Raw genomic sequence first — 24690 nt, 5'->3', positions numbered from 1 at the left:
GTTATGGATGTTATTTTCTCATATGTTGGTCACATTCCTGAGAACGATGGTGGAGTAAAATACAGAAAACAGAATGAGAACACACTTTAACCCCAGCCTTTCCAAACTAAACTATGAGATTAGCCTGTGTAACCAAGACCTGCAGCAGCCAGTAGACAAGTACCCAAACCAGAACTTTTCAGAGGAAGGCAAAGCAGAGATGGCCACACCACAGGGAGCTGGGCACCTCTAAGTGAACACCAGCCTGGCCCTCAGCCCTGTGCCCACCTCCACAGTCCAGGTGCTAACACAGCACACGAGCTGCAAGACAAGCAATCTCAGGAACATGAAAAAAAAAAAAATCACTACTTAAATAGCTCAAGAAAACACAAAGATTTCATGTTTTGTTTCATCTGCACAAGCCCCAAGGACTAAATCTGGCTTTAAACCTAGTCTCTCTGTCAAAAGGGAGTTATATAGAGCAAATATTTTACCCTAGTGCTGCCACAGCCTTATAGGCAGAACCTTGACCCCACACTCACTGGACAGCCCCACGTTTCTTCCACAGATGCTTTGCCAGCACTAACACACACCAAGGACCTTCATTCACAAGGATTTTATTTTCTCGTAACAAACAAAAAAATCATACACACTAGAGACATGAATACAGACAGCAAATAAATTAATGTCAAATGCGAGACTGATTGCCAAGGTGCAAATGAACAGCAACAGTGAAAACTGCTTCATTAGGTGGGAGACTTTCAACACGACACATCATTGGCAGTGCTGTTGAAACTCTAGAGGAAGCAGTGCCACAAAACATGCTTCTCCAGAGGGCACAGCAGCTAGCCAAGTGAGCCAACCCTGCTTCACCCTCCAGGATGTTTGGTTTGAGAAAGCAAAAAAAACCAGAGGTAAACAGTTACCAGCTGTTGAGTAACCTCTGTATAATGTCCTGGCAACAGAGAAGCTTCCAGTACCAGACGCAAGGCACCTGCTGCCACCTCACCACTACAGAAGGGCCAAGGGAGCTCCACAACACAAGATCAAGAGGAGACCTCTCTGTGGTGTTTGTCACAGGAGAGGTGAGGATGACAGAGCAACACTGCCAATAATGCTTAAGGGACTAGATGGCAGCCAGGAGTTCTTCCACTTCTCATGAAAGCAAATGTTAGCTGTTCCCAGTAATTGGTTCTAACCAGGCCAAAAAGTTACAGAGCTGTGTCATAGCAGGGAGAAATGTTTAGCCTTGATCTACCCTCAGTCCTTCCCCAGGCCTGGAAAATGCATTTAATGCTGATGAAACAAAACCACCCTATTTGAGAAGTGCCCCTGGTGTCCAGTACACTTCTATGTAACTCATACAAGATGCTAGAGAGAAAAACAAAACAAATAATAATCAAGCAGCACCCAGAGTGCCAGAACATCTGAGTCTGCTGTCTAGCAGAAGGTAGGACAGTGCTGTTTCGAAGAAAGAAGAGAGGAAGATTACTTGGGTCAAGCCACACCAACTCCGGTTATTTCTACCTTTTTGGAGGCACATGAAGAGTTGGAAAAGAAGCAATTCTTCCTCATTACTGCCAAGCCCCATTAGATTCTGCTCCCTGCCTTTCCATTAAGAGCATCTTAGAATGGTCACTGCTCCACTTTTACTCTAGAAAAAATAAATATCCAAGGGCAAAAGCAGTTCTAGGTGTTGAAGTGGATCACAAGGCAGTGCCACATTTAAAACCAACACACCACATTCTCAGAGCAACTTTTCTGGCAGTTAATGGCCCAGTTTTTAGTCCCGTCTTGTTTTCATCATATTCCGCTGGTGTTCTGTACCTGCCAGACAAAACCATGGTGCTCCTGAGGGTACTTCAGCACTGAGCAGGACGAGACAATCAGAACACAGACAAGGCAGCCTGCTCACACACCACATGCAGGTCTGTCCCACAAAACATGGTTCAAGGTTCTACTGCAGTGCAGGGTACTGGGAAGCACATCTGGTGCAACCCAGCACACCAAACTGGTGCAATATGACAGAGGATGATTTACATTGGTTTAGTACTAGTGCAGGAGCTTTTCCAAGACTGGCTTTACGAGGACAGTCACAATTCTTTCCTTTTCTGAGATGAAGAGCTAGAAGGGAGACTTCCCTATTTTACTGCAGCACAACAGGACAGGAAAGCAGAGCCTAAGACACCCTCTGGCCTGCTGAGGGTTAGCTGGGGGGTCTAGCTAAGACCCCAAAAACATTTTTCCTAGAACCCAGTGGGAGTGAGCACGTTCAGATCCCGAGGTTTGATATTGTGGGAACGTGGAGACTGTTTCCTCCCTTCTGTGACTGGAATGTCCATTTTGGGTGGTTTGAAGGTGACTGGATCCTCTGGCATCCTAGTAGCCTGAGCACGCATCAGCTCCATTGGGGATGGCTTTTGGGCACCCTTATAGGATTGGATGGTAAAACCTCCTGATGAAAAAAAATAATCATGTCAAGCAAGAGCCAGGAAAACTAGCCAAGTCCTTTTTCCACTGCTGCCAGGAGCATGCAGCACCACTGATGCCCGACACTGCAAAAAGCAAGATACCGCAGCTTTGTGCATCTAAAGCCTATTCCACATCAATGCTGACTCTTCCAGTTCTGGTTCCACCAGACAGCAGAGTAAAAAGCTGTCACCCCACACCCTGCCCCTCCACTGCAGCTCAGTGCAAGTTATTTCTGCTTTCATACCCTCAGCATAGGTTTACCCAAATGCTTTATATTTAGGCACAGAAATTATACAAATAGCACACATTCACAAGGTGGTCCTAGAAAGTAACAAGGCATACAAGATAAGGCTCCAGAAACAGCTACTAAGTTTGTTGTGTGACAGTTCTCCCCCAGCTTTTGCAGAGCAGGAGATTTTAGATGACATACCTGGATCATTTGTGGATTTCTGGATGGCCTTGGGTCCAAAAAAGCTCCATCTTTCAGATGGCAATTTGTCCCCACTGCCTTCCATGGCAAAGTCTGGGCTCGTGATAGAAGCAGAGGATCCCTGACTAAACCAACCCCTAGAGAAAAATCATTGAGATGTATAAAATAGGACAATAAACACTTCAAGTGACCCCACTGTGCCAGGAACTTTATGTGTAGTTATCAGGGGCAATTTAAATTATATTAATAGGTTTGTTACCACCCAGGATGAAGATACATACACTCAAGTTCCACAAACTTTCAATATTTGGATCTATCCAACACAAAGCCACAGCAGGCTCTGAATTTCACCCCTTAGACACTCCCTCACTGGATAAGGTTATTTGTAGCAGCTCCCACCTCAGCAGCCTGTAGGAAACCAAATGCGGCAGCAGTCTGCCAGGAACAGAGTACCTGGTTTTATGCTTGGGAGAGGAGCAGGGAGTGCTGCTTGGAGTGGACTGAGCAGAAGAAGTCTGTGTGTCATCTTTTGTCATCTCTCCACTCTGCATTTTTAGCTTCTGTTAGGAGAAGCAAGAGAAACACGGAAGCAACAGAGCTTAAATATGAGACATAAGGAACAAACAGCCACTTTTCTTGTCGAAGCTGGACAATTGTTATCACAGGTGATAAAGGATTTAAGTGTCACTTCACCTAAAGCTAAACCCAATATTACGATACTTGCATACACCCCTTAAGCTTCTTTCCACATCAGATATAAGCATTTTGGAAGTCCACCATGCTCAAGATACATCCTCCAGGTTAAAAGGAAGTAAAATAACACCTGCAGCTCACTCTGCAGTTCACAGTCACTGCCCAACAGTAATGAACTTCAAACCCAGCAGCCATAGGGAGGTAGCAGATATTGCAGAGCAAGCTCACACATCAGTTTGGCTCCCTGGCAACCAGTAGAAATGCCACAGCAAACGTTTGCAGCACTTTTCAGAGCAAAGCTTTCAGTCCCACAAGCTCTCTAACAAAGGTGAGACCAGACCTCATACAGAGGGTGGAAGGTCTAAGAGTACTAGACCATGAGAAGTAACTCACAACAGGATGGAAATACTGCTCTAGAACAGAGACAAACTGCATTTGAAGAGTTCACCTGGTCCTAAGGAAAACAGGAACTGGGTGTACATGAACCGGGTTATTATAAGTGCGACAGTACATACTGAACCTTGAAGAAGTCACCTGAAGGGCAGTTATAGTTCAAACACCAACACACAGGCACGCTCTTGGAAGGTTTCCTGGGGCAATCCAAGCTCCACTGACGCTATTCACCAACACTGTTCCTGAAACTTTGACCTTGTGGGAGTACAGTTGAGGAGCTCACTATTAAACTCCAGCTGCAAGATCACTGTGGGCAACTGAGCTCATCAGAAAGGTGTCAATTCAAGACCTTTATTTCCAGTAATAAACAAGCCCAATTTCATCTGCTAACTTCCAGATCAGAAATGCAGGGTTTACAAATACTCTTGGGACAAACAGTTACAACAAGTCAACTGCAGGGCACCATTCAAAGGTACAAGAAGAAACTAGATTCTTGTAGTGATCCCGGAGAAACCGTTACATCTGAGAAGTCCGCTCAGCAAATCAATGAGATGCACCAAAAACTGCAACACCTGCAGCCCACACTGGTCAACAAAAGGGGCCTAGTTCTTCTCCACAACAACGACCAACCGCACATCACACAACCAACACTTCAAAACTGGAACAAATTGGGCTACAGAGTTTTGCCTCATCTGCCGTATTCACCTGACCTCTTGCCAACCAACTCCCACTTCTTCAATCATCTCAACAACTTTTTGCAGGGAAAACGCTTCCACAACCAGCAGGATGCAGAAAATGCTTTTGAAGAGTTCATCGAATCCCAAAGCACAGATTTTTATGCTACGGGAATAAACAAACTTATTTCTGATTGATAAAAATGTGTTGACTATTGTGTTCCTATTTTGATTAATAAAGATGTGTTTGAGCCCAGTTACAATGATGTAAAATTCACGGTCCAAAAACACAATTACTTTTGCGCCAACCTAACAAAAGCCTCCAGAGTAAGCGGTTTAAGGAGAGTCCAAGCAACATGCTCCCAGAGTTATATGACCAGACTGGTGTTAAGCTAGTACAAAATCTACACAAAGAAAGCCAACACAAAACAAGCCTTACATGGACTGCCTCAGCCACGCGGTGGTACTTGGTCTCCTCAGTAGTGAGGCCTTTGTGGGGAGTGTAGCCAGCCTCTCTCAGCCCTGCCTGCTGCTCAAAGCGCTGGATGCTCTCCTGAGTCTGCTCTGGAATAGACAAGAACACACATTCACACAGAAATGCCACCACAAACAGTTCTAGCAAACAAAGGCAACTTAAGCAACTGAATGCAAGACCCTTTTTTCATGATTCATACCTATGTGTTGTGATGAGTAGATAAAGGCAGCAAAATGAAAGATTCCAAATTCAGTACACTAAGCCAAATTTTTCAGCCAATATTTCAGCCAAATACAGAGCCAGCATCTAACACACTGATATCAACTTCACTTCTGAAAAATGAGCACTTTTCTGCCCCCCACTACCAGCATAAGATCCCTAGTGGAACTCAGAAAAAAGTCAAAGAGTCAGAGCACAAAAATATTACTGGAAAAGTCCATTGTCTTATTTAAAAGAGATAACACTTCCCATGTTAAAGTTATATACACTGCAGTATCCCTGCAAATACAAGAAATCTAGCGGACCTTTGCTTATTTCCAACTTGTGACCAAATGTTTTTTCTAGGGGGTATAGGTTGGAGCTCCTGACTTCTTACTGCACAAGAACACTTCTGGCCATCATGGTTTTGATTACATTAGGATTTTATCATTAGACTGGAACAGGAGCTGCTTTGCAGCAGGAATAGATATATATATACACACACTCCTGGATATTATTTCTGATGTGTTGTCTATTTTTGAGCCAAGACAGAAATAAATGCAAATATAAAGCTGCTCCAAAATGCTGGTCTGAAAATCTAGAAGTCTTTGCAAGCAATGCTTGGAGGAAAGTAAAGCTCAGCTCTCAGCTGCTAAAAGAGGCGGCAGCAGGGACAGATTAACATATGAATAATTCCTCTTGCTGTAAACAGGCACGGCCTCAATGCAAATATTACTGACCCAATTTGATTTTAAAGTATCATGATCTATGAGGTTTGGTTTTTTTAAAGTGTTACTGTTAGCAAGACAGTTGCTGCTATTAACATAAATGCCAGCAAGTGCTCCACTAACACCGTATGTCAGCTCTCCACACCACTCTGGTTAATTTTAGAGCTTTACTTGTCATTCAGAAATAGCAAGTTAATAAGCAGAGTAGCAGCAGCAGCAGCCACCTCCGCAATCCAGCGATAAGGTGGCCTGGGCTGCAGTGTCCCATCAGCAGATAATGCACCCTGCATGCCCCCTCATCACCCACCTCCAGCACCTGCAAATAGAGGCAGGACATGTGGCATGTTCCCCAGTTCCTCACTTCCCTCCAGGAGCGTCCTCCAAAAAACACACATCTAGTTCAAGAGCACAGTCAGTCTGAACCCGCAAGCTATTCCAAAACTCTGGTAGTTACCTGGAGGCATTACCGAGCCAGAGTACACCCATGTGCCCACACCCCATTAGAGCCAAGAGTTCTTACTTGTAATGAGAGAGTTCATGATGATATGAGTGGCCTTGGCCTTCACCACAGGTACCTTGTTCACACTTTCGGTGGACGATGAAGGAGTCATTACAGGTGCATTCATGCCAGCATCCCCTTCCTCAATCTGTGGGGAAGAAGCAAGGTACAGTTTAACATGAGAAAGTATCTCAGCACCTTGCTAGGGCATATCTCTAACAACTCAAGCACTAGCAGCTCGCCTTCCTCTCAGGGAAGAAACACATCTGCTGTTCTCACTACAGCCCAGGAATGCTTAGAGCTTGAACCTTATAATTCTCAGCAATGAACAAGCAATGTTCATCCAACATTTGAAAACACACCGAGCTCAGAGCCAACAAGTTATTAGTCTAAGTACAAAAAGGTCAACAGGAAAGAAAACAGATCATATCTGCAAATTGGACAACAACCGCAAACTGGACTTCAAGGTCAATCTAGCAGGAGCATCCTTCCATAGATAGGTCAGATATTCACAGAGCAGCAGTCACACAGATTGGTAGCTGGTGTTTAGATACTGTTTTCCCACACATCCCTTATATTTTCAGTTTCTTGCTCAGTGTATCTAATGCTCGTAGCTCTGCCGTTGATCACAAGGCGCTAGTAACACAGAAGAGCCAATGAATGCTAGAAACCAAGAAATCCTGTGAAATACAGGCCTCTTGATAACACAAGAGATACTGCTCCCTAACTGGAGAGAGTGCTTTTTGTGCCAAAACACAACTTTAGGTCTTCTGCCACAAGAACAATTTTAAAAGAGAATGAGGTGAAAAGTAGCGGTTAAGCTCTAAGTGATGCACAGTTATTTACTTCCATTCAACGATATTTAACTTCACTTCAAACTTAGAAAACAGCCTTTAAATATAAAAGAGCTGACCCCGCACTCAAAGCATCCCCCCCATAGTCATTTCACAGAACAGTTTGTGTTGGAAGGGACCTTCAAAGGCCATCTAGTCCAGGCTGCCTGATGCAGGCAGGGACAGCTTCCACTAGATCGGGTTGCTCAAAGCCTTGTCCTACCTGACTTTGAACACTTGCAGGGATGGGACATCCATAGCTTCTCTGGACAGCCTGTTCCAGTGTCTCACCACCCTCATTGTAAACAATCTACAGTCAAACTAAACCCCTCCTTTTGCCCTGGCTTCAGCTTACACCTTTTAACTCATAAATGCCTCCCACAAGTGAGGAGACTCCCAGAACACACCTATCTCAACCATAACTCAGTGTTCCCATGACAGAACCAGGTAGCAAAGCTGGTCCCTTGTCCCAGCACCTCTCGAGGGTTCTCAGGGCCCGGGGGGTCGGTCTCTGCTGGGCCACTCGCCCAGCGCGGTGCACCAGCCAGGCAGGAGGGCTGGCACACAGCAGACACTCCTGTGCCCGGGCCAGCGCAGCCACCATCCGGCCCGTTACCTTCGAGAGCTCCTGGTACTTGCGCTCGGGGATGACTGGCTGCTTCCAGAGGACGCTGGCACACAGGTCGGCGGGCGGCGGCGTCATGGGCGCCGTGTCCTCCAGGCCCTCGTCGTAGCTGAAGGCCCGCCGCGGCACGCCGAGGGGCAGCGACATCTTGCCGGGACGGGCCCCGCCGCCCTGCTCCAGAGCTGCCAACAGACAGGGCCGCGCTCAGCGCCGCGGCCTACCCGGGCCGGTGGGGAGAGCGGGGGCGGGTGAGGCCTTACCGGGAGCGTCCGGCTGCCGCGAGCTCATGGCGGCGGCGGAGCGGCTCGGCTGAGGCTAGTGGTGCTCGGTGAGAGGCGGCGGGCTGGGTACCGGCGGGCCGGGCGGCGCCATGGCGGAGCCTCCGGGACACCGACCGGCGGAGCCCCCGGGGTGACAAACGTCGCCACCGGAAGGTAAGCGCCAAGGCAGCCGCTCCCTCGGGAAAGCTTTTATAGGCAAGCAGATCTCGCGAGAGCTGGCGGCTGCGCGCGGGGCACGCTGGGAGGTGTAGTTCTGGCCACGCGGGGCGGGGATAAGCGGATTGGCGCTGTTTGATGGTAGGGGCGTGGTTTCCTGGAGGGGGCGTGGTTTCCTGGAGGGGGCGTGGTCCCATTGAGGGGGCGCGTCCGAGCGAGTCCCTGGCAGGTGGGGAGCAGAGGGCGGGGCCGGGGCTCCGGGCGGCGGGTTCGGGACGGAGCCGGTCCCTTCCAGACCGCACCGGCGTGGGGCGCTCCTGCCATGGGGGTGCTGCCTGCCTCTGCCTGCCCCGGCACACCCACCGCCTGCCCCTGCCCGACCGTGCACCAGCTCTGCCAGAAAAACGTGTTGACCTCCCGGAGCGGCGCCCAGCCCACCCGCGGGCACAGGCACTCCAGGGAGCCTGGCGCAGGGCAGGGACGCTTTGCGCCACCCGGGAGGGATTGCCAGGACAAACCAGACCCGTGGGCGGCAGGCGCAACCCGCGGGCGCCCGCTGTGCCGGGTGCCTGGTGGGTGTGGGGCCTGGGCGAGGCTCACGTGTCAGCGCCCTGGCCGGGGAGGCCCCGCTACCGCCCTCCCTCTCGCCATCGTCCCGTCTTCTCCGCACCATTTCTCCATCTCTCTCTTCATTCCTCCGTCCCTCCCCCGCGCGGTCGGAGCGGCCCCTTTAAGCGCGGCGGTGACGTCAGGGGCGGGCACAGCTGGTGCTGGCGCGGCGCCCGCGGGCACAGCTGGCGGCGGGGACACCCCCGCGGCCGCTGCCGCTGCCGCATGGCTCTGGCCGGCGCCCTCCGGGACCTGACGCTGGCCCTGGGGGCCGCCGTGGCCGCCCTCGGCTCCCTCCTCTTCATCGCCTGGAAGATCTACTTCCGCACCGGCACCGGCACCGACTGGAGCGGCTGGTGGGAGCGGGAGCTGCGGGAGCTGCGGGACCGAGCCCCCGCCGGCGACGCGGTAAGGGCGGAACCGCCGCTGAGACCATCGCGGGGTGGGAAGGGCACAGGGTCGGGATCTCCTCGGCATCCCCTATACCAGGATCCCCTTACTGGGATCTCCCAGAGACCAACCGGGCACCGACGGGATCCCTCCGGGTTCCTCGCACGCCAGAGACCGTCAAGCTGGCGGAGGGGTTGGGGGGGGAATCACCCCCGCGATCACCGGGCTGGAGAAAGCTCTGGATCACCAGCAGGATCCCTGTGAGCACGTGGGGCTGGAGAAAGCGGGGGGGGGGGGTCTGGGTCCCCCCGGGATCCCTCACCAGGATCCCCCGGAGCAGGTCAGATTGGATTCCCCAGGATATTCCACGGGATGACAGCCCTTGGGGACCCTCCTGCAGCCCATCCTGCTGGGGAAAGGATCTCCAATCTAAACCACCTCTGGAACCCACCAGGCTGGAGACGGGGGCTGGGGGGGCTGGCAGGACCCTTTGCTCCGGGCTTGTCCCTCAAACTCAACCAGCTGCCTGAGCAAGGGGCTGCAGGTCCTGGGACCGGCCCCCACCCACCCTGCACCCCCCTGTGCCCCCACAGCTGGACTGGCGGCAGGTGCTGGTTCTGGGGCTGGATGGGGCGGGGAAGAGCAGCGTCCTGCACTACATCTGCAGCCAGACGGCCAGGGAGCGCATCGCACCCACCCACGGCTTCAACTCTGCCCAGATATATGTCGGGGGGCTGGAGATGGACCTGCTGGAGGGTAAGGCTGGCCTGGCCCCAACGTGTCCCCCAGAGCTGAGCCTGCATGGCCTGGAGGGTGTCCCGTCCCCCCCAGCACTGGGCTGGGGGTGCAGAGCAACCTGGGCAGCAGGAGCATCCTGGGCAGTGGGAGCTCTGGTTCCTCGGGGTGCTACAGGGAGATGGCAGCCCCGCTCACCCCCACGCCGATGCCTGATCCTGCCCCTCTCCTGCAGTGGGGGGCAGCCAGAACCTGCGAGCGTACTGGCCCCACTATCTGAGCCAGGCCCACGTGCTGGTGTTTGTGGTAGACTCGGTGGACAGGTCACGCCTGCTGACGGTGCGCCAGGAGCTGCATGCACTGCTGGCTGCAGAGCCCCAGCTGCCCCTGGTCGTGCTGGCCAACAAGCAGGTGGGTGTCTGTCTGTCCGTCCGTGCAGCTGTCCCCAGGGCTGTTTGCAGCAAAACTGTCCCTCCCCTGGGTCCTGAGGGGAAATCCTCATACCCCAAATCCACCGGCTGTTGCAAAATCTGATTTCTGGGGTCCTGTCTCCTCCACTCTTCATCAGGAGGCACAGCTGCCTTTTCCAGTGCCCTGGCTAACAAGTTTTATGACAGCACCCAGGCAGCAGCCTGCAAAATCCGCCAGGGGAAATACATTCCCCATGCAGACAGGCAAGCACACGCCTGGTGCTGTTTCCCATTAGCTTGTGCCAAAGCAACTCCCTGGCAGGACCGCACGGGCAGGACTGGGCTCCTGCCAGCCAGCAGCATGGCTCCCAGCGCTGCTCCCGTCCTGAGCAGCTGCTTCTCTCCCTCGCAGGACAAGAGCAATGCCCTGAGCACGGCAGAGCTGTGGGAGGAGCTAGCCCTGCACACACTCAGCGGGCAGCGGGAGCTCTTCCTCCTGCCCACCAGCGCGACCTGGGCCAGCCTGAGCTCTGCCACCAGCGTCCTCCACGTGAAGAGCCTGCTGGTCACCCTGCTCTCCCAGCCCTGAGACCATATGGGGGGCGGACAGGCTCCCACCCCCAGCACAGTTCTTCTTTGGGGTCCACAGCGCTGGGATGGAGGTGGCCGAGCAGGAGACCTGGAGCTCAGACTCGCTGGTAGCAGGCTGCTGGCTCTGGGGTGCTCACTGCACCCTGCGAGGTTTGGGGCTGAGCTGCAGCATGGCTGCCCTCAGGGAACATGAGCAGCAGGCTCTGCTCTCTGCCATAGGGAGAGAGCAGCTGCCTCCCCCAGTTCAGGGACAAAATATCTCTTGGGATGGAGGCACAAGCACGGCTTTGACCTCCTGGTGAGCACGAAAACGCAGCACAGGGCAGGGCCCCACACCTTCACTGCAGCCCTGCAGGATATGAAATGAATGGGGCTGAACAAGTGAGGTGGCCCTTTCACCCACCAGCATGGACAGGTCATCCCAGGAGAGGGGCTCTCCCTCCTGAAAAACACGAGGAGTTCCTGCTGGTGCAGCACACACCAGTGGGAATTACCCGCTCAGGCCGTTCCTCACCAGGGCTGAGCACAGCTCCCAATTCTCCCAATTCTGTATTTAAAGCCCTTTTTAGGAAAGATGAAGGCAGGTATCAGGCAGCCCTGCACTGCCCTTTCATCCTGAGCAGGGGTGAAGCCAGGCTGTTTGGGAGGAGCTGCGCTCAGCAGACACGTCCCCCTGCCTGTCTCACTCCCTCTCAGCTGCCCTGGGGAGAAGGGAAGGAGCCAGGCCCTAGAAAACCAATCATGGAACCTGGAGAGCACATCAGGGAAACGAGTATGCACCGGCCCGTCTCTGCTGTGAAACCTTTTGTACAGTTGCTCTTTCCTTTTTCCAATAAAAGAGGCCGATCACTGCGCTGTCCTCCAGCTCCTTGGCAGAGAAGGGCTGCCAGCCCGGGCTCCCAAGCTGCAGGCGGGAACGTCGCTCATGGGGGAGGGAAGGAGCCCGTGGCCCTGCTCCAACGTCCGCTTACGGGGAAATCGGCAAAGGCCCAAGTGCTGCCGCGCCCCGTGAGCCCCCAGCACCACTGCTGCTGGGGGTGACAGGCGCCCAGTGCCCGTGTCCCGGGGTTCGGCACCAGGAGCTCTCCGAAGCAGGACTGCGCCATGCAAGAGACAATGAGTAAAACATTCACACCAGCTTGAAAGAGTAATTTATTTTAACAAGGCAAAAGAAGTGCTGGCTGCCGCACAGAAAGGGAGCCGCACGGCACATTCAGTCCCAACACCACAAGCCACAGCCAAGAGTCTTTCATGCCTGGTTATAACTGTCTCTGCCTAATGAAGGTCTTTCCTCCACTACCAGAAGCTTTGTGTAGCTCAACGTGCTGGCGTTGATGCTGGGACTGTCACCTGTCTGTCAGTCCCCGCTCAGTTCAGGAAATGGTCATGTCAAGCCTGTACTTGCAGGTAAACTTGAGGAAAAAGGGCAGTCACTGCACGTCCATCTTCTCCTGCTTGAGTGACGCAATGAAATCCTTGTACTCGTCGGGATAGAAATTCTTGTACACGTTGATCTTTCTCTTAATCTGCTTGGGAGTATCCTGGTAGTAGTTCTTCTCATCTCGAGCCATTTCCTGTGACCAAGGAGAGGTAAGTCAGAGGAGCGTCCCCAAAAGCAAACACCAAACCAGCCCAGCCACACTCCAAAGGCCCACCCAGGCCGGCTCTGATCCCTCCCTGACTCAGACAGGGATCCATCCAAGGTTCAAAGTGCTGCTTCCCTGTAAGCATCAGCTGACTGCAACACAGGACAGTGAGGACTAGCGATTCCCGTCCTGCAGAAGAGCCCAGAGTGAATCACTCCGTGTGCCCCTCACTCTGGGACAGCCAGTCCTTACCTTGTAGTTCTCCCCATGGTTCTGTATCATGTACCGCACATAGTCAATGAGGTCTCGTGAGAGCGTGTTTGACTTCTTCTCGGGGAGACTGGCCTCATATTCCATCTCTAGGCAGAGGACAGAGACACCATGAAGCAGGGGAGGGAAGCAAAGCAGCACCTCCGAGGTCCCCAGACTCTTCCCGAGATGGAGCCCCACCAGCACTGCAGACAGGAGGTGGTTCCTGCAGCACAAGCTCAGCTGCCCGCACACACAGCGCTGCTTCCCAGCACAATCGTGCAAGAAAACAAAGAAGTCAACAGCTTTCCATGCAGGCTGCAAGTATCCAGGCCTGCACTGTGGCCACTCTCCAGCTCACACCACACAGAGCGGAGCCTTTCTGCCCAGGCTGCAGAGCACGACTGTTCAGAGCTGCCCAGCCCACTGCTAAAACATGCAGGGTACTGCAGCCACGGCTTCTTGTCACCCTGGTGCCACACACCAGCACATTTCAGAGTGACAAGAGCCCTCTTGGGGGCTGCAGGTAGAAATGCTGCAAAAAAAGCAGCACGGGAGGGAAAAGGAAATTCATGAGACAGAGGATACAGGGGAATGGCAGAGCTGCTGTCCTGGCACCCGGTTCAGCTCTGGCCAGGCTGGGAACCCCCAGCTGACTCCTGCCGGAGAGGTAACTTCTCTACAAGCCCACAAGCCTGGACAAGAATTAACAGCCTTCCCTGGCACAGTGCAGCAGCTAAGGACAGTCCAGCAGCACAAAGATGAGAGACAAAATAACCCACAGAGCCTCGGGAGAACCCCAAAAATGCAATGGCAGTGGTTTGGCTTGGCAGGAAACCCGCCAGGGCTGGGGGTGCTGAAGGGCTCCCTGGGGAGGACAGCAGCGGCACTGACCGTTCACCACATAGGGCTTCCGCACTATTTTCTTTCCTTGCTCCCATCCGTTGCTTTCCAATTCCATCCCCTGTGTTAAATGAGAGAGAAGGCAAGTCAAGAAACACCCACTGAGAAGAGAGCTGTGTCCCCATACATTGCTTGCAAAACTCCAAACTGCTTATACAGCACCTGCAAGGACCAGGAAATCTCAGCTGGCTTAAGCAGAGCCTTATTTGTGCCATTAAGCCAGCCTGCAGGCAAGCCTGTCACCCAGCAATACGGTGTGAAAGGAGACAAGTGGCAAACAAGGTCACTCCTGTTTTTCTTCATGAGTGTGATGTTTCTTGGGGCCACCTTTCACCTGGAAGCATCATCCACTGACGCTGCCGTACACAAAGAGGCTTTCTTTGTCACCAGGAGCAACTCAGCTGCAGCATTCCCAACCCCTCTCTCTCTGGCAAGTCCCAGGAGATGTTGACTGATGTTATCTATACCTGTTCTAAAGTCCATTATTTCACTGTGCCACCGTAGCTTGTTCCCTGGCCAGGATCCCGGTGAGAAAAGCATATCAATAAAGATAAGAAACCCGTCCATCCACAGAGACTGATCCAGAGCCGCCTGGCCCATGCTCCAAGGCCGGCCGCTCTCCTCGCTGCTATTCCCTGGCCTGGCTGCGTGTCCTGGGAGAGACCCGACCTTCCACCCGCCCACAAAGGAGCAGCCCCAGCCGAGCCCCCCCGGCCGGGCACGGCCACACTCACCAGCAGCTTCTTCTTGGGGATGGGGACGGCCTTGTTGGGATCCTCGGCCAGGCCCATCTCGGCCAGGTTCTGCGCCACCGACTTGGTGGGGTCCCAGGCATGGCGGATGTGCGAGCTGCGGGGCGGGGGGAGCGGGCACCGGCGTCACGGGCCGCGCTCACCCTCCCCGCGGACAACCGACCCCGAGCACCCGCCGGGACGCGCAGCGGGTCCCCCCGGGGCGGGGGTCTCACGGCCGCCCCGCCCACAGCCCACGCGCGGCCCCGCGCCCCCCGTGCGCGCGGCCCCGCGGGCTCACCAGGCGATGCGCGGGGCCGCGCGGCGGCGGGCGCTGCGGTAGAGCCGCTTGCGGTTGAGGTTGTAGGAGTATTTCTGCCGCCGGCCCTTCCCCTTCGCTTTCGGCATGGCGGCCCCACGCTGCTGCTGCCGCCGAGCGCCCGGCCGCGCCGCGGGGCACCACGGGAAGTGTAGTCCTGCGCCTGCAGCGCCGCCTACTGCTTGTGCCCGTACGGACTACAACCCCCGGCATGCCCTGCGCCGGGAGTGCGCGGCTCTTCCTGGCTACGGCAGCCGAGGAGGGCTGCGAGTTGTCACCTTCTCTGCGCGCCGCAGCCATGGCGACCGGGCCTCCCCCGCCGCTGGAGCCCGTCCCGCTGCCGGTGTTCGCCGAGGAGGGTTTCGGGGACAAGTTCCTGCGCAAGACCCGCGAGAACCCCTTGGTGCCCCTCGGTGAGGGCGAACGGCCGGGGGATGACGGGGAATAGGCGCGGGCGGTGGGGCTGGTGACGGCCGGGGGCAGTTGTCGAAGGAGGCGGCAGCGCTCAGGGGCGGGAGGAGGCGTGAGCTGGCCCCGCAGCCCCCGCCGCACCGACCCGTCCCTCTGTCCTTCTCCCCAGGCTGCCTCTGCACCCTCGGCGTCCTGACCTACGGACTGATCAGCTTCAAGAGAGGCAACACCCGCCGGTCGCAGCTGATGATGCGGGCGCGTATCCTGGCCCAGGGCTTCACCTTCGCGGCGCTCCTGGGAGGCATGGTGGTGACAGCCATGAAATCCAGACAGTGAAGCCAGGCAAGAGAGGAGTGGGGGGCACGTACCCGCCTGGCAGGGTGGATTCTGGCTGCGGATGGAGTTTTCTGAGAGACGGTTGTGATGTCTTGGTGGAGCCGGCATCAGAGAGGCTCTGTGCTGCAGGGTGCTGGAAATGTGGCTAATACACCTCTGTGATTAACGTGAAATTTGGGCTGTGGCATTTTTTGATTCTCTGAGAGCTAAACCTCCTGCAGTACCGGAGGCTGCGCCTCACTAAGGCTCTCCACCTCCGTCAAACCTCTTGTCCCTGCTTGGTGCTGTCACAGTCTGTTAAAATTGTGTCCTGTGGGTCGTGGTCTGCACCAAGGTGTGCCTTTAGTCAGGCGATGCACCGACATTTGAGAAATGAGCTGCCTGGGTAGGAAGGATCAGCTCTCTTTATGGCTTGATCCTGGCAGGACAGATTTCATAAGCAGCAAGTGGGTGGTTTGGGGAGAATGTCTAATCTGTTGAGTTGCAACCGGTGAGTAATAAAATGAGATTCTGACTGATGCTGGATTGCAGAGCATTAAAGCCAGAAGAATAAACAGTGTAGGAAGGAAAGGGAGCAGGCAGGGCTGCCTCGAAGTTGTGGTGATGCAAGCAGGACGCGAGAGATGTAATTCCCCATGAAAACAAGTTGGGAACTTGCATTTCCAAAACAAGGCCTGGCTGCATTCTCTGGGACACGCTGCTGCTTCGGCTGCTTTTGCTGGGGTTGGTTCCTGCACCGCTCGCTGCTTTGTGTGAGCTGGAACTGGCTGCTGAGCAAGTGACCTGTTCCCAGAGGGAGCTGTGCTGCCTGTGATGTGACTGTTGCAGTTCCACCCCAGCTGGCAGTGAAAACCACGACAGCTGCTCGCTCACTCACCCCACCCCCAAGTAGGGGAGAGAATCAAAAGGGAAGGGAGAAACTCATGGATTGAGCTAAGAACAGTTTAATAAAATAACAAAATACTGTTAATAATAATATATATAAAATAAGTGATACTCAGTGCAATTCCTCATGAAATCCATCCGCACCAAGCAGCCAGTCCCAGAGAGAGCATCCTGGTCCCCAACAGCTGATCCCGGGGAAGGAGAGGGAAAACCAAAAAGGTAGAAATGTCCAGAGGCCACTGCAGAACAGCAGAACAGCAAAAGGCCGAACTAAAGGAAACCTAGAACTGAATTCCACCAAAACAGAGCAGAACCAGAACAGGTCTCCCAAGCTGGAAAACCTAGCTCCCATTAAATATCAAGCATGACGCTAATGGCACAGAATATTTGCATTGATCAGCCTGGATGTCAGTCAAGGTCTGTCCTGTCCATGTCCCCCTTCCCGGCTGTCCCACACCTGCAGATACAGAGCCCAGAAAGACCTTGGTCTCCCACACAACAGCTAAGATAACAGTTAGTTCTTACATTCTTTTCATTCCAACTCAAAAATGCTGGAAAGTTACTTCGAGACAAACATTAATTATGTCCCAGGGTGCTATCTTGTTATTCTCAGACTAAATCCAAACAATAACCGTGCTAGCTACCAAAAAAAAAAGTTCCTAACTGCATGAAGAAAATTAATTTCAGTCAGACCAGCACAGTGACAAACATTGTCACAGGCGGCTGCAAGTCCCACTGTAGGCGTTGGATGATTTGGATCATACTGGAGGTGTTTGGTGAGCAGTGACGCTTTGCTCTCCTATGTCAGGGCCACAGAGCGGGAGGATGTGGAGCTGCAGGCTCTGCTCATTCTGCCAAGCGCAAACCCTCTGGCCCTTCCCTCGCTCCTGTTTTTTTCTGCAGGATGTGGTTTTCGTCCAGCACCATCCTTTTCACAGATGGCTTCGTAGCTGTGGGTTCTCCTATAGACACCCATCTGTGTTGCCAAAGCAGAAAGATGACAGTGGCCTATGGGGCTGGAGATGTCGATTTATTGTAACAGGTAATTTGAACAGTCACAGATACCAAAGCCGAGGGGATGTAGAACAGCTGTGGGCATGGCTCCCCGGGAGCTTGCTGTCCCTGCCTGACACGGGGTGCATGGCAGCTGGGGGACCTAGGGGCCTGGCTGCCTGCGGGGGCTGGAGGGACAGAGCACAGGGGGGTCCCTGACCCCCAGAAGCAGCCAGAGGCACTTCCCACTGCTCCGCAATGAAAGGCAGAGGCAGGCAGCCAGGTCCCGAGGGATCCTGCATCAGGGTCCATCCCGCACCGCAGCACAGCTGCCTACGCGTGCTGGAGCGCAGTGGGACGTGGTAGGAGTGATCAGCCCTATGGACCAGGAGGCACAATCCCAGCACGCAGCAACCAGTGACTCCCTGCACACCCATTTCTCTTTCCAGCCCCCTGCTGAGCCTGTGCCCAGAGCTGGGGTGTCCGGTCACCCCACAAGGGCTGCAGCAGCAGCGCAGGTGACCTTCCTGACTCACAGAGCCATAGCTGCAGGGGAGGAGAGCGCTGCCTACTTTTTGGCTGAGCAGGGCTCTGCAGCAAGGCTCAAGCAAATGTTCTGTGGGTTCTGCTCCATGTCCGGCCGCTGCAAGCCCTTCCCAAGCCTCCGGTGGGCCAGAGCCAGGGCACAAGCTCCAGGCCACTGTTCTCCTGCTGGTCGGGAGTTGTGCAGGTTTCCTGGGCTGAGCCTCCAAGTTGGAGGGGCTGGTGTCAGCCCCACCAAGCAGAGGAAAGATGGTGTTTGGACTGGAAAGCGTGTGCCTTGCAGGGTGGGGAGCAGGACTGAGGCATCTCACTATGCTGCCTTAGGTGTGCAAATCCAGCATGGACCAGAGAGAAGCCACAGAGCAGCTGCAGACAGATGTGCAGGTTGTTCTCCAAGGACAGGAGGAGCCCCAGCACCAGAACTTTGCCCAGTTCTGCTCTAGGCCCCTGGGTTAGGGAGCTGGAGACTTCAAATCTGCCCTACAAGCAGCTGGACCTTCCTACATCCATCCTTGCAACCACACAGCCTCAATCTCCCACTCTAGTAGCAGGGGAAGAAGCAGAGCAGAGACAAGGGCCCCCAAAGCATGATACCCCACATTGCAAACCACTGGTGGCCTTGGGGGAGGGACAGAAAACATCCTGCATGCTCACACCATGGCCCCTTCCCAGCACCCTGCACCACTGTGCTGCCCGGTACCTGCAGCCCCACAGGACGGGTGGGACATGGACACTGCAACTGCTGCCTGGAGCCTCGCCAGCTTTTTGGGGTGCACAGCCAGGCTGAGGAGAGTTCTACTGGGCTTGGGGCAACAACTGGCAGTCCTGGCCCTGCCCAGGTGCCCGCACTCACACTCCTCAGTCCCCGCTAGCCCAGCAGCATCACGCTGCAGCTGTGCTCCCTGCAGGACCTTGTGGCGCAGAGCTGGGTCAGGGCTGTTTCTCCACCCTCCCAGCCCCACACCAGCTCTAAACCCCGCATGGAAAGCAGATAACAGCCTGGGCTCCCACTGGGATCGCTGCCTCGGGGCTGGGACCCAGACTAGACACAGGGCTGCCAGGACAGCCGCGGGCAGGTTTATTCCCAGCACAGGGGTGAGGTGAGGAACAGCGGGTGAGATGTTCCCCCTCTCACTGAGCCAGGCCCCTGGGCACAAGCCCCCACTAACTCAGCTCTGCCACCCAGTGTCGCTTCCCGGGGAGATGCCACAGTAATAAATAAGTGTAAAAAGAGACCGATGCACCTTTTAAGCAAAGGAAAACCGTGGGGAGAGTTACAACCAGTGACCCGAGCCCAGCCGAGGCGCAGAGCACGGAGCAGGGGACAGGCAGGGGAGGCCCCTCCTGGGCTGGCCCCGCGAAGCTGCCTGGCGGGGTGAGCCTGACCGTGCTCTGCTGTGCTCACGGCAGCTAGCGGGACAGGGGTGTCTGTTTGAGGGAGATGAGCACCGAGCGCATCCGTGAGACATCCTTGCTCTGCTTGCTACTCTTGGGGTTGAAATCACAGAGCTGGGCCACCTTTTCCCACTCGGAGCCTGGGGTTTCCTCCTTGGACTCCTTCAGGAATGCTTCCTCCGAGGCCCTGCAGAGAAGTTGAGAGTTGTCACTGGCAGAACTCTTTCCAACGAAACCTTCCCCTCTGTCTGGGAACCCCTCGTGTCCCCACCTCCTGTCCCCTTGCTCTAGCTGATGAGCTCAGTGTCCTCCAGATGCTCAGGGCTGCTGTTGGCTGCACTCATGCAAGACATCCTTCATTGAGAGGCATGGGGGTGTCTACCTGCTCCCAAGACTTCTCCACCCCCAGAGCTGTCCCCGAAAAGGCACAAGATCCCAAAGCTTTGCCTCTTCAACCAGCCCTCACAGGGGAATTTCCAGAAGCTCCACTTGCCTCCTAACACTCCACCATTTGGAAATGCTCAGCTGCAGCATCCTCCCTCCGGGACCTCACCAGGGCCCAGTACCTCCCAGCACCCCCCTTCCCTTGGCTGGGCAGCCCGTGCTGAGGCCGGGACCCCCAGGCCCTGTGGGGCAGGATACGGTCTGTAAGAGGCACATACACGTAGCCAATCACATCGGCGTCCGGCTGCTGGTAAAAGGCTTTGTCAGCGATCCTAGCCCCCAGGCACAGACAGAGAGAGAGCGCAGAGTGGACAGGCAGGCAGAGGGTTAGAAAGAGAGAAACAGAGAGGGGGTTAGCGTCCTCCCACGGAGCGTGACCCGCTCCTTACAGCATACACGGCACCAAGAAAACCTGCTGATGACGGCAAGGCTGCACAGACGCTGCCCCAACCCTGCCCCGACGCCAGGCCCATGCGAGATCCCACTGCGATCCCAGTGTGGTCCCAGCCAGGGCAGCTCTGCGCAGCCACTGGAGCCGCTCAAAGCCCTGGGGCCCTCCCCTCGCCTGGCAAAGCTCTGTCCCCACAGGTCTGGGCCCCACTGTGAGGACAGAGGCTCCCAGACATCCCAGGAAGGTAGGTCTGGCTGCACAGCAACTCCTGTCACAGCCCTTGCAGCCATGCTGACCCCGACATACCTGTTGTTTGCCCGGTTCTTCTCCATTTGCTCATTCTGACGCAGGTTCCACTCCTCCAGGTCCTTCTTGGCCTTCTCACGCCATTCCTGCTCAGTCACCTTTGATGCTGCATCTAAGGCCAGCGTGAGACAGACCCCATCAGCCACACTGGCGCCCACTGGGTCCGCTGAGCAGCCCCTCAGGCCTGTCCCCAGTCCCCACCAGAGCACTGTCTGAAAGATGCCACTGCCCCAAGGACAGCAGATCTTTGGCAGGGACCCCTGCATGGCATGAGACACCTCTCTGGGATGCAGCAGGATCACTGCCAGGTGAGGGACCCGAAGGGCCCCAACTGCCACATCGCGAGGTGCCACAAGCGTGGGCACACATGGTCTTGGGTCTCACCCAGCTCCTCCAGGCGCTTCTTCTGCTCCTCCCTCCACTTGCGGATGCTCTCAGGTTCCTGGGTCAGCCGGTCAGCCTTGGCTATGGCTGCGTAGGCATCCGTGGGGCCGTTGGACTCCTGCAAGACATAAGCACCATCAGCACCAGCTCTCCCCACAGCCCAGCCACCTTGGAGGACTGGCAGCAGGGCAGGACTCCACACTCCCAGCACTCAAACAAACCAAGATAGGAGGCAGAGAGGGTGACAGCCTGGGACATCTGGGACAGTGTCCTCAAAGTGCTGCTCACGCTGCTGTCCCAGCTTCAGGCCCCAGAGTCTCCCTCCTTGATTTGCTGCTGGCTAACAACACAGCTCCCGTGTCCCGTGGGCAGCCCCACAGCAGAGGACAGCCACCAGCTTTGGGACGTGCTCCCCACCAGCACTGGGCTTTGCTGGCCCTGACTTAGGGTGAGGCAGCCCCAGGACTGACCATCGTTACGGGCTCAGCTGTGACAGCCGGGGAGCGCCCAGGTGAGAGACAGGGCCTGAGGGTCTGTTCAGCCTGGAGAGGAGAAGCTGAGAGGGGATCTCATCAATGTTTATAAATATCTTCAGGGTGGGTGTCAAGAGGATGGGACCAGACTCCTTTCAGTGGTGCCCAACGACAGGATGAGGGGCAACGGGCACAGACTGAAGCAGAGGAGGTTCCATCTGAATATGAGAAACTTTTTTACTTTGACGTGCCAGAGCCATGGAACAGGCTGCCCAGAGAGGTTGTGGAGTCTCCTTCTCTGGAGACATTCAAACCCACCTGGACACATTCCTGTGCAACCTGCTCTGGTGAACCTGCTTTAGCAGGTGAGTTGGACTGGGTGATCTCCAGAGGTCCCTTCCAACCCCAACCATTCTGTGATTCTGTGGCTCAGCACCTCTCCTAACACCCTCCACTGGTCGGGACACCTGGCTCAACACCGAGCTCAGCAATGGAATTATGGCTCTCCTCCCAGATCCTCAATCTAATTAAGTCTGCCTCATCCCTAATGTGATTATCATCCTATAAACTAGGCACTGGCAATGCACGTGCCACTGTGCTGGGTGCTGAGTAGGGCAAAGGGCTTTGTCAGATGCTGGCACAGCTCCTCCTGTAGCCAGCAGAGCTGGGCTTTGGGCTCACACAGACTCAGGCAGGTGGGCCCCACAAAACACCCTGGGCCATGGGGCAAGGAGGTTTAATGGGAGGTGCTGCCAGGACTCGGCAGCAAGGCCACACAGCAGAGTGAGTGTCCTGTGGCAGCCCTGTCCTGGCTCTGGCCTGTGCCCAGAGATGCTCCTGACTGCCTCCGCGAGCTAATCACGCTGGAGAGATGGAACTTTTGTGGGGAATGGAAGATCTGTCATCTGCTCTTAGGGCCCAGACACTCCCTCAGGGCACAGGTCACCTGCAAACAGATTTGCGGCAGGTCATGGCAGGCAGGACCCATCTTCTCTTCAAAGAGGGGTGAGATGGAGCAGCCAGGATTGCCTGCCTGAGACCCAGACCTTTCCAGGAGCACCACAGCTGTTCTGGGGCTGGATGGCAAATTCCAGTCAATGCTGGGGGCAGAGCCACAGTCTGCTGGCCCCATACCCACCCAATCCTGCTTGGTACCCCTGGGCCGAGCTCTCACCTGAAAGACATCTCCATTGACAGTGGCTCCTCCATTCTGGAAACCAGCTAGAGAAAAAAGAAGAGAGAAAGAGAAACACCACTATGGCAGCTGCGGGTGATCCCAGAGGGGTTGGTGTTGATGGAAAATAAAGCAAGCCAGTTCCTGGGGGATGTAGCTGTGCAGTTTCCAGTCCAGCACACCCACCCACAGCAGCTCCGCACAAGTGGGCCAGGCCCCGTGATCTCCTGTCCTTGATGGGATTCAGCCAGCATCTCTCTCCCTCTCTCTCCCAGGCAACCTCTCTGGGCATTTATGTATTTATGGCATTTTCACTGCTGTTTTATCTTATCTGAGGATTAGAAAAACTGTTCCAGGCATGAGGCTGGACACAGGCAAGTGCTCTGACTGTAGAGAGACAACCTGACCAACCCCAACCCACAAGTGGCCAGGCAGAGGCTGCCGATGGACACAGACAGGTGACCCAGAACCTGTGGGCCGAGTGCCCAGCAGCGGCGGGCTGTGACAGGAAAGCAACCCCGCCAGGGACAGAGCCCCCAGGAACACTGCAGTGTGCTCCAAAAGATGAGGGGGGCAGGCATGCACGCTGTGCTCCTTGAGAGGCCACCTGGGGGGTGCCCCTGGGCTGAGCTGCAAGGTTAGGGCTGGGAATGAGGCACCATTGATACCTGCGGCTGGGGTACAGCCCCATTTGCCCCCCAGCCCCAGAGAATGAGGAGAGCTGCACACCAGGGCCACACACGGGGCTCTCTGCTGCTGGGAGAGAAAAGGCTTTGAAGGAGCAGGCTCCAGGCTCTGAGCTCTCCCCAGTGACGACCATGGGGCTTCCACAGCGCAGCTCAGGCAAGCACCGTCCCCGCGGTGCTCACCCCCGCGGTGCAGCTCTGACTACACGCAGCTCCAGCCTGTCTGGCTGCATTTATCACCGTGGCTGCCAACACCTCCCTGGGCCCAGCTCTGCCTCCGCAGCCCTGTGTGTAGGGGTGAAACTGCCACTCCGCAGCCAGCACGAGGAGGCCCCATGGGCCTGAGTTGGGGGCAGGAGGCAGAGTGCTGTGGCAGCAGCATCCCTGTGTCCCTGCAGAGGGCAGGCCCCGAGCCCCTGCTGCCTACCAATGCCCCCGAAACTGGAGGCAAGAGATCACGATCAGCACCTTCTACCTGCAGGGCCTGGGACCACGATGTCCAAAATGGAAATGCCTTCCATTCTGCACCCTGAAGGGCTCTCTTGTCTGTGGGGACAGTGACACAGTTGTCATTGCTCCTCTGGTCTGCGCAGATGCCTCTCGTGCTGCCCTAGGCTGGGGCACCGAGCCATGGAGATGGGGCTCCATCCAGCCCAGGGAACCCAGCCTGAGCTCATGGCGGAGGAATCGCCCCATAGCTGGCAAGTCCCAGCTCAGGATTCACCCCCCATCCTGAGGGTGAGACATCAAGTCCTTTGAGACCAAGCACAGGCCCTGGACAGTCCTTGATGGGCTGCAGGTGGGTCCACAGGGGAACCACGTCACCTGCCCATTGCGGCGCAGCACGGCCCCCATCACCCGCTGGGGATACCGTGCATCCCACGGGGAACCCAGATCACGCGGGGGGTGCAGCCTGGCGGGCCCTCCCCGCCCTGGGGGCCAGAGGGGGCACGGTCCGCACACACAGCTCCGCCGCGGCCCCGGCCGCGCCCGCCCCGCGCGGCGCTCACCCGGTTCCGGCGGGGCCGCCTGCCCGGCCGGGGCGGCGGCCGATTCACCATCGGTCGGCCCGAAGCCCTCATCGTTCTCGATGCCTGCGATCTCGCTCTCCTGCTGGGCCAGGAAGGCGGCGGCCGGGTCCTCCTCGGCGCCGGCCCCCTCGGACGAGGAAAAGAAGCCGAAATCGTCGGCCATGGCCGGCCCGCCCGCCCCGCTCCCGCTCCGGCTGCGCGGCTCGGCTGGGCTGGGCTGGGCTTGGCTGGGCCGGGCTGGACTGGGCCCGGGCGGAGCTGTCACTGCGGCGGCGGCAG

The 24690-nt window shown here is 55.8% G+C and overlaps 5 protein-coding genes across 8 annotated transcripts; 2 read left to right on the top strand and 3 right to left on the bottom strand.

Annotated features, from left to right (window-relative positions):
* Window positions 1–580: 580 nt before the first annotated feature.
* Window positions 581–8453, bottom strand: KIAA1191 (KIAA1191 ortholog). Of its 2 annotated transcripts, XM_065644009.1 has the most exons (7): window positions 8260–8453; window positions 7991–8181; window positions 6563–6689; window positions 5081–5205; window positions 3335–3441; window positions 2882–3018; window positions 581–2434 (listed from the first exon to the last, which is right to left on the bottom strand). In XM_065644009.1, exons 1-7 carry the CDS (start codon window positions 8285–8287, stop codon window positions 2226–2228), a joined length of 924 nt encoding a protein of 307 aa, XP_065500081.1. In that variant the 5' UTR covers window positions 8288–8453; the 3' UTR covers window positions 581–2225. The 2 variants fall into 2 exon arrangements, with proteins under 2 accessions (XP_065500081.1, XP_065500082.1); XM_065644010.1 differs by lacking the exon at window positions 7991–8181.
* A 790-nt stretch (window positions 8454–9243) lies between these two features.
* Window positions 9244–12005, top strand: ARL10 (ADP ribosylation factor like GTPase 10). 2 transcript variants are annotated; one of them, XM_065644270.1, is made up of 4 exons: window positions 9244–9453; window positions 10029–10191; window positions 10406–10581; window positions 10993–11252. In XM_065644270.1, exons 1-4 carry the CDS (start codon window positions 9271–9273, stop codon window positions 11167–11169), a joined length of 699 nt encoding a protein of 232 aa, XP_065500342.1. In that variant the 5' UTR covers window positions 9244–9270; the 3' UTR covers window positions 11170–11252. The 2 variants fall into 2 exon arrangements, with proteins under 2 accessions (XP_065500342.1, XP_065500341.1); XM_065644269.1 differs by having other exon boundaries at window positions 10029–10581; window positions 10993–12005.
* Window positions 12006–12310: 305 nt separating this feature from the next.
* On the bottom strand, window positions 12311–15093 carry NOP16 (NOP16 nucleolar protein). Its single transcript, XM_065644206.1, has 5 exons — window positions 14942–15093; window positions 14644–14758; window positions 13901–13970; window positions 13010–13116; window positions 12311–12745 (listed from the first exon to the last, which is right to left on the bottom strand). The coding sequence occupies exons 1-5, from the start codon at window positions 15046–15048 to the stop codon at window positions 12602–12604; spliced, it is 543 nt and encodes a 180-aa protein (XP_065500278.1). The 5' UTR covers window positions 15049–15093; the 3' UTR covers window positions 12311–12601.
* Window positions 15094–15170: 77 nt separating this feature from the next.
* HIGD2A (HIG1 hypoxia inducible domain family member 2A) lies at window positions 15171–15879 on the top strand. Its single transcript, XM_065644260.1, has 2 exons — window positions 15171–15372; window positions 15540–15879. The coding sequence occupies exons 1-2, from the start codon at window positions 15171–15173 to the stop codon at window positions 15704–15706; spliced, it is 369 nt and encodes a 122-aa protein (XP_065500332.1). The 3' UTR covers window positions 15707–15879.
* A 755-nt stretch (window positions 15880–16634) lies between these two features.
* CLTB (clathrin light chain B) lies at window positions 16635–24690 on the bottom strand. 2 transcript variants are annotated; one of them, XM_065644066.1, is made up of 6 exons: window positions 24391–24690; window positions 22695–22741; window positions 21048–21165; window positions 20664–20775; window positions 20185–20238; window positions 16635–19709 (listed from the first exon to the last, which is right to left on the bottom strand). In XM_065644066.1, the coding sequence occupies exons 1-6, from the start codon at window positions 24572–24574 to the stop codon at window positions 19538–19540; spliced, it is 687 nt and encodes a 228-aa protein (XP_065500138.1). In that variant the 5' UTR covers window positions 24575–24690; the 3' UTR covers window positions 16635–19537. The 2 variants fall into 2 exon arrangements, with proteins under 2 accessions (XP_065500138.1, XP_065500139.1); XM_065644067.1 differs by lacking the exon at window positions 20185–20238 and having other exon boundaries at window positions 24391–24687.

Source organism: Caloenas nicobarica, chromosome 13 (genome assembly GCF_036013445.1).
Source record: "Caloenas nicobarica isolate bCalNic1 chromosome 13, bCalNic1.hap1, whole genome shotgun sequence".
NCBI classification, from domain to species: domain Eukaryota; kingdom Metazoa; phylum Chordata; class Aves; order Columbiformes; family Columbidae; genus Caloenas; species Caloenas nicobarica.
Note: the sequence above shows the minus strand (reverse complement) of the source record. Positions and strands in the feature narration are given on the sequence as shown.

Coding starts and splice junctions, on each gene's coding strand:
- KIAA1191 (XM_065644009.1), bottom strand. CDS start 8,287: ATGAGCTCGCGGCAGCCGGACGCTCCCG. Junction 3,442..5,080: donor GCGTGGCTGAGGCAGTCCAT/GTAAGGCTTGTT, acceptor TTCTCCTAACAG/AAGCTAAAAATGCAGAGTGG. Junction 2,435..2,881: donor GAAATCCACAAATGATCCAG/GTATGTCATCTA, acceptor TTTTTTCATCAG/GAGGTTTTACCATCCAATCC.
- ARL10 (XM_065644269.1), top strand. CDS start 9,271: ATGGCTCTGGCCGGCGCCCTCCGGGACCTGACGCTGGCCCTGGGGGCC. Junction 9,454..10,028: donor GAGCCCCCGCCGGCGACGCG/GTAAGGGCGGAA, acceptor GTGCCCCCACAG/CTGGACTGGCGGCAGGTGCT. Junction 10,582..10,992: donor TCGTGCTGGCCAACAAGCAG/GTGGGTGTCTGT, acceptor TCTCCCTCGCAG/GACAAGAGCAATGCCCTGAG.
- NOP16 (XM_065644206.1), bottom strand. CDS start 15,048: ATGCCGAAAGCGAAGGGGAAGGGCCGGCGGCAGAAATACTCCTACAAC. Junction 13,971..14,643: donor TCCCCAAGAAGAAGCTGCTG/GTGAGTGTGGCC, acceptor CATTTAACACAG/GGGATGGAATTGGAAAGCAA. Junction 12,746..13,009: donor ACCATGGGGAGAACTACAAG/GTAAGGACTGGC, acceptor CCTTGGTCACAG/GAAATGGCTCGAGATGAGAA.
- HIGD2A (XM_065644260.1), top strand. CDS start 15,171: ATGCCCTGCGCCGGGAGTGCGCGGCTCTTCCTGGCTACGGCAGCCGAG. Junction 15,373..15,539: donor GAACCCCTTGGTGCCCCTCG/GTGAGGGCGAAC, acceptor CCTTCTCCCCAG/GCTGCCTCTGCACCCTCGGC.
- CLTB (XM_065644066.1), bottom strand. CDS start 24,574: ATGGCCGACGATTTCGGCTTCTTTTCCTCGTCCGAGGGGGCCGGCGCC. Junction 20,776..21,047: donor GAAGCGCCTGGAGGAGCTGG/GTGAGACCCAAG, acceptor CGCTGGCCTTAG/ATGCAGCATCAAAGGTGACT. Junction 19,710..20,184: donor GCCGATGTGATTGGCTACGT/GTATGTGCCTCT, acceptor ACTTCTCTGCAG/GGCCTCGGAGGAAGCATTCC.